The sequence below is a fragment of the Staurois parvus genome, unplaced genomic scaffold (genome assembly GCF_062004578.1).
Source record: "Staurois parvus isolate SC_StPar_1 unplaced genomic scaffold, SC_StPar_1.0 ptg000122l, whole genome shotgun sequence".
Lineage (NCBI taxonomy): Eukaryota > Metazoa > Chordata > Amphibia > Anura > Ranidae > Staurois > Staurois parvus.
Genome location: NW_028317918.1, coordinates 2,157,300 through 2,170,897, shown reverse-complemented (window position 1 = coordinate 2,170,897; position 13,598 = coordinate 2,157,300). Strand labels below are relative to the sequence as shown.

The 13,598-nt window shown below is 44.9% G+C and overlaps 1 protein-coding gene and 1 pseudogene across 1 annotated transcript in view; both read right to left on the bottom strand.

Annotated features, from left to right (window-relative positions):
• AFG2A (AAA ATPase AFG2A) overlaps positions 1 to 13,598 on the bottom strand; it is a 529,963-nt gene that overhangs the window by 473,439 nt on the left and 42,926 nt on the right. Inside the window, exons 5-6 of the mRNA XM_089672180.1 lie at positions 11,564 to 12,148; positions 1,981 to 2,110 (exon numbers count right to left, since the gene is read on the bottom strand). Coding sequence (XP_089528306.1) covers positions 1,981 to 2,110; positions 11,564 to 12,148 — 715 coding nt within the window. The remainder of the gene's footprint in view (positions 1 to 1,980; positions 2,111 to 11,563; positions 12,149 to 13,598) is intronic.
• LOC149467119 (uncharacterized) lies at positions 3,347 to 6,489 on the bottom strand (annotated as a pseudogene).

The following is a 13,598-nucleotide window of genomic DNA, read 5'->3' as shown; positions in this document are numbered from 1 at the left end:
GGCGTCTAAATGATACTCAATTAGTACTAAAGGGCCCAAAGTGTGCCAAGAAAAAATCCCCTACACCATTACACCACCACCACCACTGAACTGCTGATACAAGGCAGGATGGATCAATGCTTTCATGTTGTGTACGCCAAAATTCTGACCCTATCATCTCACTGTCACAGCTAAAATCGAAACCAAGAAATGTTTTCTAATCTTGTACTGTCCATTTTTAGTGAATCGGTGTGAATTGTAGCCTCCGTTTCCTGTTCTTAGCTGACAGGAGTAGCACCTTGTGGCACAGTGTGGTCTTCTGCTGCTGTAGCCCATCTGCTTCAAGGATCGATGTGTTGTGCATTCAGAGATGGTATTCTGCATACCTTGGTTGTACTGAGTGGTTATTTGAGTTACTGTTGCCTTTCTGTCATCTCAAAGCAGTGTGCCAATTATCCTCTGACATCAACCAGGCATTTGGGTTCACAGAATTGCCCCTCACTGGATATTTTCTCTTTTTTAGACCATTCTCTGTAAACCTTAGAAATGGTTGTGTGTTAAAATCCCAGTAGATCAGCAGTTTTTTAAATACTCAGACCAGCCCAACTGGGACCAACAACCATGCCACGCTCAAAGTTACTTAAATGCCCTATCTTCCCATTCTGATGCTCGGTTTGGACTTCGGCAAGTTGTCTTCACCATGTCTAGATGCCGAAATGCATGAGTTGCTGCCATGTGATTGGCTGATTAGCAATTTGTGTTACTAAGCAACTGAACAGGTGTACCTAATAAAGAGGCCAGTGAGTGTATAGTTTTAGCTATAAAAAATAAACAATGTTCAAAGAAGTGCAATTCAGTGACATTTAGCCCTGGTTCATACCAGTGCAACTTGTCATGCGACATGACAGGTCAAAGATGCATGACAAGTTGCACCCCATTTGCAGCAATGGAACCATTCAAATCGGTGCTACTCAAGTTGCAGAGACTTTGAAAAAAGGTTCCTACACTATTTCGGTGCAACTTCCTTGTGACTTACATTGACATCTGTTAAATGAAATCACACAGAATGTCAGCAAGCCGTAATAAAATCACACTGAATAGTCGCCTTTGAAGTCATGCTGAGTAGTGCTACTTCAAAGCCGCACTGGTGTGAACCAGGGCTTAGTGATATTTAATTTAGGGTACAATTGAATGTGGATTTGCAACAATAAAACCTGCCTGAACTTCTATTACCATTCTATCCAAAACAAAAAAAGTCTTTTTGCCTGATTTCCACTTTAAAACAAAGTTAAAATATTTTACAGCCTTTTTTTTGCCCTGGATTTGTATTAGTAATTTTTTAAAAACAGCAGTGAAAACTAACCATGTAAACTTTTCAAATGGATCACTTAGCAGGAGAAATGGTTTTAATTTAACTACAGTGTATATTTAATTTGTTCTACCGATAACCATCACAACACTCTTGTCCACTCTTGGAAAATCAGTGCCAAAGAAGGGGATGTTGCTATAATTTCCTACTGTTCAGAGTATCAAATTATTCCAGACATTCCAGGGAATATCTTGAAAGCTTCTGCAGAAAGAATTTCTGGTACAATACTTAGACTATCACTATCTGTTTACAGTTTAGTTACTCTGTTATATATTACTTTACCAAACTGGGAATTAGCCATCCATATAGAAAGTAGAAAAAAACAGAGACAGATGATAAATAAAACTAGAATTTGTGTCAGGGGAAATATAATACCACTGGGAACATATGATAAAACTATTAAATTATATTAAAAAAAAAGATTATGGTGTATTTTTTTTTAATTTAACATATTCTATGCAGGCAGCATACAGGGGGCTACTTGATTTGTGCACAGGCTAGAATTTTCTTTATGGTGCATTTATCCTACAGAGAAGCAAGCCAGAAACATATAAACAGTCACAAAATACAGATGTATTTACCAATTGTACACAGCCACAAAGGGAAAAAAAGCACACAGCGGTTCATCTTACTTGCTCATTATTTCCGGACCATTGATGACTGAAACATGAGCTCCAACTTCATTAGCAATTGCTCTAGCTATCAATGTCTTGCCTGTTCCCGGGGGCCCATAAAGTAGAACCCCACGTGGAGGAGGAATTCCTGCAAATTAAACAAAGAGAAGCTCTATTCAGAATGTTTAATAGTTCACAGTAGTAAACTCATAATGCTACCAAGACATCATTTATGCAAAAAAAAAAAAAAAAATCATCACTTACCGGTGACGGTATTTCTAGGAGCCCTTCAGGACAGCACCTGGAGAGAGCGTAGCTCCACCCATAACACAGGAAACACCGCAGCTTAAAAGACCGCCTCTTCCACCATGCCCCCAGTTATGGTGTTTCCTCTGCCATGGCGGAAGCGCCGCAGGGAACCTGGTTTATGGGGAGGGGGCTGCGCTCTCCAATGGGGAGCATTTTTCTTTGGTTAGTTTTATTAATCATTATGGAACGTGGCACATAGGAGCCTGTCATATGCCCTTACAGTTTGTCACTCTGTGTTGGGTAATTTTCTATGTCACCGCAGCTTAAAAGACCGCCTCTTCCACCATGCCCTCAGTTATAGCCGAGTAACCTCTGACATGCTGGAAAACAGAAACAGAGGAGCAGATACCATGCCAACCACAGAATTACAGACATAAAAAAAGGGGGGGGGTTATAGGCTGCTACTGTTACCGGTAAGTCTAACTGAGGATTTCTCTCCTTGCCCTCCAGGACAGCACCTGGAAAGGATAACCGAGTAACTTACCCCTAGGGTGGAACCACTGCGTGCAGGACCTTCCAGCCGAAAGCCTGGTCTGTCGCGGCCAATAAATCCATTCTATAATGGAGTATAAAAGTGGAGAAATGTAGCCGCTTTGCAAAACTGTTCTGGGGAAACACCAGCTTTTTCAGGCCAAGAGGCTGCCACCGCTTTTGTAGAGTGTGCTTCGACCCCTACTGGAGGTACTTTGTCTAGTGCTCCGTAGGCTTATTTGATGGCCTGTCTGAGCCATCTGCCCAGAGTACTCTTGGAGACTTTCTCACCCTTGCGGTTTCCCATAAAGAGTGTAATCCGCCTTTTCCCCCGGATTAGCTGGAGCTGCACAGAAGGTAGGCAATACTATTTCCTGCGTACAATGAAAGGATGAGGAGATCTTCAGGAGAAAGCCCGGATCCATTCTAAGGACCACCCGGTCCGGAAAAATAACTAAAAAAAGTTTGGAAATTTACATCGCCTGGATCTCACTAATCTTTCGAGCTGATGTAATGGTGATTAGAATAACAGTTTTTAGAACTAAATTTCGCACCAATGCCTCCTCTAGGGGCTCAAATGGTCTCTTTGTGAGGCCCTGTAAAACTAAAGACAGATCCCATTTCGGAAAAACTTTAACTGAAACTGTCTTGGCCAAAGCTGAAAAAACCTAGTAATTAGCGCCTCCTCAGATAACCTCCTCTCCAGGAAGGCAGATAAAGCTGCTTCGTGAGATTTAAGGGTGCTTGCAGCTAGACCCATCTCCATTTCTTCATGGAGAAATTCCAGGACTGACACGACTCTGTTCACCTGGAAACCTTTCTCTGAACACCAGGAATTATACCTTCTCCATACTTTCAGATAAATTGCTCTAGACACTTCTTTCCTGCTTGAGAGCAAGGTGGCAATAAGCTTCTCCGATAGCCCCTTTCTTCTTAGGAGTTCTTTTTCAAGAACCATTCAGTTAGGCTGAATCACTCCACTTCTGGATGCAGCACTGGCCCCTGGACTAGGAAATCCTGACTGGCAGTTTCCAGGGAGGACTGGAGGATAGGTTCCGAAGCTTCAAGAACCAAGGTCTTTTTGGCCAGTTGGGTGCTATCAAGATTAAGCTTGTTGTTTCCTGCTTTAACTTTCAAAGTACTAGAGGAATGAGCTGAAAGGGGGGGACAGAGGGTAATTCCAGGGATAAGCTAGCACGTCCAGGCCAAGAGCCTGTTCTTCCCTGTGAAGGGAGAAAAATACCGGAGCCTTTGTGTTTAAGTGGCTTGCAAATAAGTCAATTTGAGGAATACCCCAAGCTTCCATGATAAGCTGGAACACTCCCTGATTAAATCCCCACTCGGATTCTACTACTTTTCTTCTGCTCAGGAAATCTGCCAGCCGATTCTGCAAGCCTTTTAGGTGAATGGCCGAGAACGAGGCCAAACTCTTTTCTGCCCAAGACAGGATTTCTAGGGTCAACTCCAGGAGACCCCTGCTCCTTGTGCCCCCTGCTTGGAAATGTAAGCTACCGCTGTTGTATTGTCCGATAGGACCTGAATGTGCTGCCCTTTCACCGACTGATAAAAGGAAAGAAGACCCAGCTGGATGGCTTTCAATTCCATCCAGTTGGAGGATTTCCTGGCCTCCGCTTTGGACCACGGACCCTGTGCCGACAAATCTCTGAAGTGGGCTCCCCATACCCAAGCACTGGCGTCTGTCGTTAAGAGTTCGGCCTTCGGAGATGACCATGGCAGGCCCCTCTCTAAATTGGATGGATCTCGCCACCACCAAACCGCCCTCTTTACCTTTGGAGTGATCTTTATAAGCATGTCCAGTGGATCCTGCTATGTCCACTTTCGCAGGATGTCCCCCTGCAGGGGGCGAGAATGGAATATGGCCCACTGATTCGCTGGGATGGCGGCAGTAAGTAGTCTCAGCACTAACATGGCCGTTCTAAACCGACACCAACAGGTTGCATTGCACCTGTTTCAAGGCCGACTGGATCCCTTCTATTTTTTCTTCCGGAAGAAATATCCGCTGTTGAACAGAATCTATGATATAACCCAGGAACCTTATTCTCTGGGCCAGAATCAGGTTGGATTTTTCCAGATTTAATAGCATCCCAAGCTTCTCAGATGAGCCTGAGTTGTTTGAAGATCCAACAGCAGCTGCATCCTGGTATCTGCAAACATGAGTATATCGTCTAAGCAAGGCACCACTGAAATCCCTCTCAACCTCAGGGGTTCTAGTGCTTCCGCCATGACTTTGGTGAACACCCTTGGAAAGGATGACAGGCCGAAGGGTAGAGCTCTGAACTGCACGTGCCAGATGGATGATCCCAGATTGACAGCCAGTCGGAGGAATTTCTGAGAAGATTGAGCAATCGGAATATGAAGATAAGCGTCCTGCAGATCGATGGTCGCCATGAAGCAACCTGGGGATAGCAGCTTCCTTACTGATAAAATTGTATCCATGTGGAAGTGCTTGCACCGAATGGACCTGTTCAGTAGTTTTAGATTCAAGATTAGACGGAACTTCCCTAAAGGCTTTTAGACCAAGAAGATGTGCGAGTAGAACCCCCGGCCTTCTTGTTCCCTTGGCAGCTGAATGATGACCTCCTGCTGTATCAGTTCCTTCAAAAGGGACGTCATTGCTGAGGCCATCTCCTGACACATTGGGAGACTGGTTAAACAAAATCTGGTTGGTGGGGTCAGGGAGAACTCCAGACTGTACTCGAGACACGATATTTCTGACGAAGGCATTTGATGTTGCTTCCTCCCACAGTGAGGAGAAGGCCCGAAGCCTCCCTCCCAGCGGAAGAGAAATGTCATTGGCTCTTGCACCGTTCCTTTACACCTGTCTCCCTGGAGACTCCAACTTCTTTTCTGGGTCTGTTCCTTATTTCTTCGGGTTTGTGAAAAAGGACAAAAATTCTTTCTGACCGGTTGCTTCTTACTTTTCGATGGAAAAGCCTTTTTCTTGTCCGCCGTTCTATCCAGCACTGACTCCAGATCCGGGCTGAAGAGCAGATCCCCAGAAAGGGGGATTCATCTTGGAGGCTGAGTCTCCCGACCAGGTCTTGAGCCAGATGGCCCTCCTAGCCGAGTCCACCAATGACGAAGACCTGGCCGTCATTCTGATAGATTCAGCCGATGCATCAGCCATATACTTCACGGCTTTAAGAAGGACCGGGAACGATTCCAAAAGCTCCCTCCTAGAGGTCCCTGCCTCGACATGATCCCTGAGCTGTTCTAGCCAACACTCCAAATTCCTTGCCACCACCATGGAGGCCATAACTGGCTTGAGGTTGGTCAAAGAAGAGTTTCATGCTTTTTTAAGGAGCGAGTCTGCCCTCTTATCCATTGCATCCTTCAGATTGCCCATATCCTCAAAAGCCAAGTCCGTGCATCTTGAAACATGTGAGAAGGCTGCATCCAGCCTTGATTTCTTGTTCCACACCAGGGACTCGTCTTCCTCAAAGGGAAACCTTCTTCTTAGGGATTTGGAGACGAAAGGGTCCCTTTCTGGATCCTTCCATTCTTTCTTTACTGAGTCTGATAAGACCCGATGGATTGGGAAGACTCTATTTTTAGCTTGTCCCAGGCCTTGGTACATTTTATCGTGGACTAACAACTGGACATTCTCCTCCTGGATCTCTAGTATCAGATATATTGTTTCAGCAAGTTGTCCACCTCCTCCAATGAAAGCTTGTATCTGGACAAGCTTGTAACCTGCTCCTCACCATCCTCTTCCTCCGAATCTCTGAGGGATGTAAGGAAGCTCTCAATCTCTCTCTCTTCATCTGAGTCGCTGATATCCTTCTGGCCTGAAAAGGATGGCCGAAGACTGGACAAGGTGCTCTGTTGCAAATGCGGATGAAGCGACGGCAATTTATCCAGCAAAGATCGGACTGACCCCAGGATCTCCGACAATTCCTTTTTGACAGCCACAAACATGTCACTGCTTTGTTGAGAAGATTCTTCCTTTACTAAATCCACCACACTTGCTTTACAGAGCGGTTTCGGACATGAATCTCATAGGGGATTCCTACAAGATGAACACTTCCTTTTAATTGGTGCAACTCCTTTTGTCTTGACTGTGGCCCGGACCTGAAACATAGAAAAGCAGCAGGGCAACAGAAAACTACATCAGGCTCCCATCCGGCTGGGTCCTCCTTAGCCCACCTTCAAGAAACCGCTGTCCTGGTGCAAGAGAGGGCAAGCATGAGAGAGAGAGAGTGGAGAGGGGGGAGACCTATCGCAAAAGAAACCCTAAGTCATCCCCCTTAGCCGTGGAGCAGAGTGGAGTCACCTCTGTGCCACAGCAGCAGGCATTCGTACAGCGAAGGAAACAAAAAAACACAGTAAAAAAAAAAACCAAAAGAGCCCACTGTAAGGATAAAGGGCACCACTGTACCTCCCCTTACTTGGGTTAGGCTAGTGCATGATGTGCCTGCTTCCTCCGCTGCGGCTGGACCCGCAGTTTCTTCCATCCTGCAGAGAGCGCAGCTTTGCTGGGACTTGTGGTTCTTTGAAGTTTACACTGGTCTCCCGCACTGGTGACCCAGAATCGGAAACACCAGCCAACCTGCCCTCTCCCCTTGCATTCCAGTGGTCGGAACCAGTGCCGCCACACCCCCGCCGGAAGTCCTGTCCACCGGCATGGCGCCACCCGCCGGCCAGATCCACCAGGACCCCTAGAAGCCGCCGGAAGGCTTCCCATGGCCTGGAGACCCCGGAGACGCGCTCCAAGAGTGAGAAGGATGTGGCAGGACTGTCTGGCTGGTCATCGCTCCCCTGAGCACAAAAGTGGAGAAAGGCACCGGAACCTGGCCCCCTCAATGGAGGAAGGAGCTGGGCTGGTCCATGGAATCCATCTGGGAGGCAAGTGACCAATGCACTACCGCACTGGAGCGAGCGCACCCCCCCCCCGGGTAAACCAGGTTCCCTGCAGCGCTTCCACCATGGCAGAGGAAACACCATAGCATGGTGGAAGAGGTGCTCTTTTAAGCTGCAGTGTTTCCTGTGTTATGGGTGAAGCTACACTCTCTCCAGGTGCTGTCCTGAATGGCGAGGAGAGAAAAAACTCATTAAAATGAATTTAAAGTGAGCCTGGCCTGAAATGTGCATAGAGCAATAATACTGCTCTAGAGAAGGTATTGAGTACCTATGTTAGTCTTCAACTCAATCCTTTAATCTAGAGTTGGAGCTAAATCAATGCCTAGTGCCTTGTCTAAGATATCTGTCAGGAATGGACTAGCCAATGGTGGTGGGACTCACCTGCCTTGTGGGCTGCAGTACCAGGGCTGGCTAGCGGGTGCTCTCAGCAACCCGAAGCTCACTCCTGCAATCAGCCATCACCTGAGGCTGATTGCAGGAGGTGTATTTAAGGAATGGCCAGACCTGCAGTCAGGGCCTTGGTGTTTGTTTCCCATGTGTCCTGTTTCCTGTCTCCTGCCTGCTCGACTCTCCTGCTTGACTCTGACAGAACTCCGCCTGCACTGACCCCGGCTATTCCTGACCATTCTTCTGCCTGCTCCCGTTGTACCTTTCTGCCTGATTGTTCCTGACCCGGCCTGCCTGACCACTCCACCTCTCCAGCCCTGACTGCACCTGTACCTATTAGTTTAAGGTTTGTTTTGTTTTGCACTGTGTTTGTTTATTTTGTGCAGCTAATAATAAATATTATTATTATTTAATCATTTCTGAAGCCTGCTGTTTCCCTGTGTCAGTCCACACATCTCTGGTCATACCGAGATCGCTGACAATATCACCCCCCTGACCTCTCCATCACGACCAATAACGCCACAATCAGCCCCACCCCGCAAGCCAAAGTACTAGATGTCATTCTAGACTCCAATCTGTCTTTCCATCCCCAGATCCAATCGCTGACAAATTCATGCAGACTCCACCTCTGCAACATCTCCAAAATACGCATGTTCCTAACTCCAGAAACCACAAAGCAACTCATCCACTCCCTTATCATATCACGACTTGACTACTGCAACTCCCTCCTCGCCGGCCTACCCCAACACAGGCTATCCCTGCTTCAGTCTATCCTGAATTCTGCGGCCAGACTCATCCACCTCACCAACCGCTCCGTATCCGCCTTCCCCCTCTGCCAATCCCTCCACTGGCTTCCAATTGCCCAGCACATAAAATTCAAGATAATAACATTGACGTACAAAGCTGTTCATAACACTGCCCCAAACTACATCACCAACCTGATATCCATCTACCACCCAACACACACTCTCCGATCCTCACAAGACCTCCTACTCTCCAGTTCCCTGGTCTCCTCCCATGCCCATCTCCAGGACTTCCCCAGGGCTTCCCCATCCTCTGGAACTTGCTACCCCAATCCATCAGACTGTCACCTACCCTCCTCACCTTTAGGCTCACACTGAAAACCCATCTCTTCAGGTAAGCCTTCCCAGCCCTCACCTAATTGCTGATCTCCTCTGCTCTTCCCACCACTCCATCCCCCCACAGCTATTTCCTCCTGTACCAGTCTCCCCTCCCTCCTAGATTGTAAGCTCCAAGGAGCAGGGCCCTCGAACCCCTCGTGTATCGCACTGTATTGTTACTGTACTGTCTCCCACAATAATGTACAGCGCTGAGCAAACTATTGGCGCTATATAAATACTGTATAATAATAATAAATAACATGGATATTGAGACTAACTTTAGGGCTAACACACATACTTGCAGGAACCATCAACGGTATTACTATTTTAGGCACAATCCTAGGCTATCTGCTCTCCACTGGACATTACACAATTATTCCACACTGCACTCTGCCTCTTACACTTTCATAAAATGCAGGCCATCGTGTACAGCCTGTGGTGTACCACGGAGTTTGCTCTGCTTCACAATGCAGAGAGAACGCCATGAATTAAGTAGCACTGGTCACATGACTTTGGCAGGTCACATGACAGGGCTTTCATACTCCTGACAATTCCTCTATTTCATTCATTTGAATTGCGGTCTGCTGCCTTCATTCAACAAAAGCAAGCGCAACACACATTTGTAAAGTTGTATACAGGTGGTACTAAGGAAAATTAAAAATGACATATACGAGTGGTCTTTAAAGCAGAACTCCGGACAAAAAACTTATTTACATGTCCTTGTTGCTGATTTCCTACCTTCACTGAATATGTCATCCATCTTCTAGTTCACTCAACAGTTGCTCTGAAATAGCCTATTCATTTTCAAATCAAACCGTTAATTCTCTAAGGTTTCCTGTTTGTAAGAACGGTGGCTTCTATGCTTCCTATTCCCCCAGCCACTGGTCTTGGCACATTCCTTCTGTAGTTCTTTCTCCAGCAAGCAGTGATGTAATTCAGCCCCACTTGCAGGGGTGGGCGGACTGAGACTCCCAGACACATTCAACATGAATAGGCTTAGTGCATCTGCCCACATTCACTACAATTCCCTGTGTTTGATGGGAACTGTAGTTTTATGATGTAATCCCTGCTGTTACGCCTCCTCCTTGGCAGAGCATATGCTGTTATCTTTTTAATTAAAGAGATAAGGTAATGAAAATTCAATTAGGCTCTTCTCCTAAATGGTAAAGATTGTCAAAATGTCTTTAACTCTTTAGTGTTTTGTGTGTGTGTGGGGGGGGGGTGTACTAATTGGTGGGTTTTTTTCTCTATCCCAGAGTTCCTCTTTAAACTTTCCAAACAAAGGGCCAGTTTATTGTCCTTCAGACTTTGGGGGGAGGGGGGGCAGACTGTGGCCAGTCGCAGTGGAAATTTTCTTAGCATCAGTGGGCATAGACATAGCAACATATGGTTATGGGGAAGAATAGTACCCCATTGTTGGAATTATTGGGAGGAATAGTGTCCCATTATTATTGGTGTCAGCGGGAGAAATGGCACCCCATTGTTGGTGTCATTTGGCATAATAGTGTTTCATATCAGTGAGAGGCCCAAGGGCCGGATAAAGGGAAGCAAAGGGCTGCAGTTTGGAGAACACTAACATATATGATACAATCTGTCACTGACATAAACAATTCAGTCTTTGTTTTTATGAGTCCCCTCTGTAACTTATTGCTTTTTTACCTGTTGATTCTGCTATTATATTTCAACTTCCCTTAACAGATTAAGCTGTGCAGCAAGAGGAAGTTAGAGGGTTGAGACAAACCGTTTCATATTGAGAGGTGTGTTTAACACTGACAGGTTATTCTTTTAGTTAAAACCTTTATCTCAAAAGAAAAATTACAGGTTATAACTGCTTAAAAAGGTTAGCCAGAGTTAGGCTTGAATTTGTTAGTCACTTATGAAAAGTGATCTAACACCACACTCTCCAGACAAAACTACTGTCCAAGGTAGGCTCAGTTTCTCCCCCACAGTTAGAGGAGCCACTCTAAGGCAGCAAGTGTGTTACTGGCAAGATCAGCAGGTGAAAATAGAGAAAAAAAACCTTAGAAACATAAAAATAATGCAACCACCATATCTAAGGGTTGGTATGCTGCAATACTTAACATTTTTTCTTTGGATTTTAATATCGCTTTAAAGCCATACCACTCCTTTATAAATGCTGTTCAACTGACTTGCTCTGTGACAGCCTGATATGAATCAAAGAAATATAATATCCCTTTCATCTTTCATGATGCAAACTCTAAACATTTTTAATGTGTAACTTTGTTTTCTGTAATCTTAATGGGTGTCAGAAAGCTTGGTATCTTCTTATTTCTGCACTCAGTTATTATAGAAAGTCCTGTGAAATTTATATCTTGTACTTGTGCTACATGTGTAAACCTGCAATTTATATAATATTCAGACAAACAAAAGAAAAAATGGCCAGTATCACAGTATCAACTGTGTCAACTTACCATACATCTTAAAAAGTTCAGGTTGTTTCAGTGGCAACTCTATTGTTTCCCGGATTTCTTTCAATTGGGTTTCTAAACCACCAATCATAGAATAAGTTACCTTATTTTTAATATCATCTTCCGAATGGGAAGTCAACTTTGAACATTTGCATCTGATTTTAGTTTGTGGTGATAAATAATAAAAGACATCTGTGTTGCATTTAATTCCAGGTTTTCTGAATAATGTTTTTTGACTGTCCTCACCAGTACCAGAGATTACAGGACTTTGAGAGGCCACTGGGTGCAGCTCTTCACTTACGGATTTCTTGTCAGAAGGACATGAAGTTTCAACTTCACTAAGCTTACATGGTGTACTGGTAACAACTTCATCCTGACTTTCTTCAATGTCAAGTAAGCTGAGCTGTAAGGACAAGTCCAAACTACTGCTGTTCACCGTGGTCTTTTCCAGAATTGAGTCTAATGTACTCCTGGAGAAAGGTTCCTGCACTACCCCTTCAGGTCCTTTAATGCTGGTCACTTGCAAGGAAAAAGGTCGACCAAAGAAACTCAAGTGTATAAGATTTCCAGGCAAAACAATCTTCCCATCTGGAATACAATTTATAAGACAAGAAATATTAATGTTACAAAAGCAAGAAAACACAACAGAAAAAGCAACACATTAAATAGGGAAACAAAGTGAACTGTCCTTGCACAAAGTGCAGGGACCCAAATCTACCAATCAGAATAAATCTTGTTAGAGCCCCACTGTAGTAATGAACATCTTCCCATCTGCAGAAGATCATTGTACTTTGCAAATGCAGCAACCTCCTAGTTAGGTTCTAGGATGCTATGTAAATTTCGTTTATTTTTGACTCCTCTTTAATCAGTTCGGCAGCTGTTGATTGATTTGGGCTTTTCTGTGTTTCACAGGCTTCAGGTTTGATTGGTCTCCCCTGACTTCTGGAAAGTTCTAGAACATAGGAGTGGAGTCAGATGAGCAGTCTGAATATTTATGGTGCCTCAGCCAATACCTGAGAAGGTGTGTTCAGAAGGTGTCTGAAGAGCACATAAATAGTTTGAGGCTGAGTGCAGTCTTGTTTTGTTGCGGAGGAGAAGTCCCCAGCCTGAAGAGGCTCAGTCCCTCTGGGCAGATTTGCTGCATGATCATCAAGGTCCCAGCTCTGGCATAGCTGGGGGGCCTACTGAGCTAGGATCCAGATTGGAGACCTCACAGAAGAGTGCCAGGTGGAAGTTGAAAGGAGTTCAGCTGTCCTGGGGCATTGTGAGTTTTATACTCTACCTCACTGGAAAGTGGTGGATACTGGAAGGAGGCATCCGGTGATCATGTGGCAATGTGAGTACTGCTCTGAGCTCAAGGTCCTAGTGACTGTGTGCAGTTTCCCTGTGGATGAAAGTTCCAGTGGTAGCTCTAATTGAAACAGTCCAGTTCTTTATCTGTCCCAGTACTGGCTATTTCTCCTGTTGCTCTTGGCATAGAGACTGTTGAAAGAAGCTTAGGACAGTGAAGTATGTCCTCTTGTTACTGTTTAGCAATTCTGGAGTATCCCATATCACCCTGCACCCCATTAAAGTTTGTTTAGCAATAAATACTAAAAAGACATCCCTCAGACTGATTTCTGAGCCAGAGTGAATCAACTGTTGCTGTGTGGCTGACTGCCTCTGCACTAGTTTTGGGAAAGAACCAGTTAATTGCAGTGGCTCCTGTGGAGGTAGCACTATGCAAAATTTCATGAAACATGCTCTCCTCCATCATTAAACAATGCAGTGAAGATATAAAATGTAGGGTCCATAAAAATCTGTAGTGTTCTTGTGAGTAAACACGTACTTCAGGGGGACACTAACATTACTTACTTAACTACATTACTTACTTTCCTTAGCTGGTCCTAAATTATCTATATATGCTGGCATTAAAAGGGCACCACTAGAACAATTTCCCATTACTTCTCTCATTCTCTAGAAACCTGAATACTTTCTGAAAATCTTCTTCCTAGGTGGTGTCACTGAATATGAACTCCAGTGTAGCATTATAGGAGAG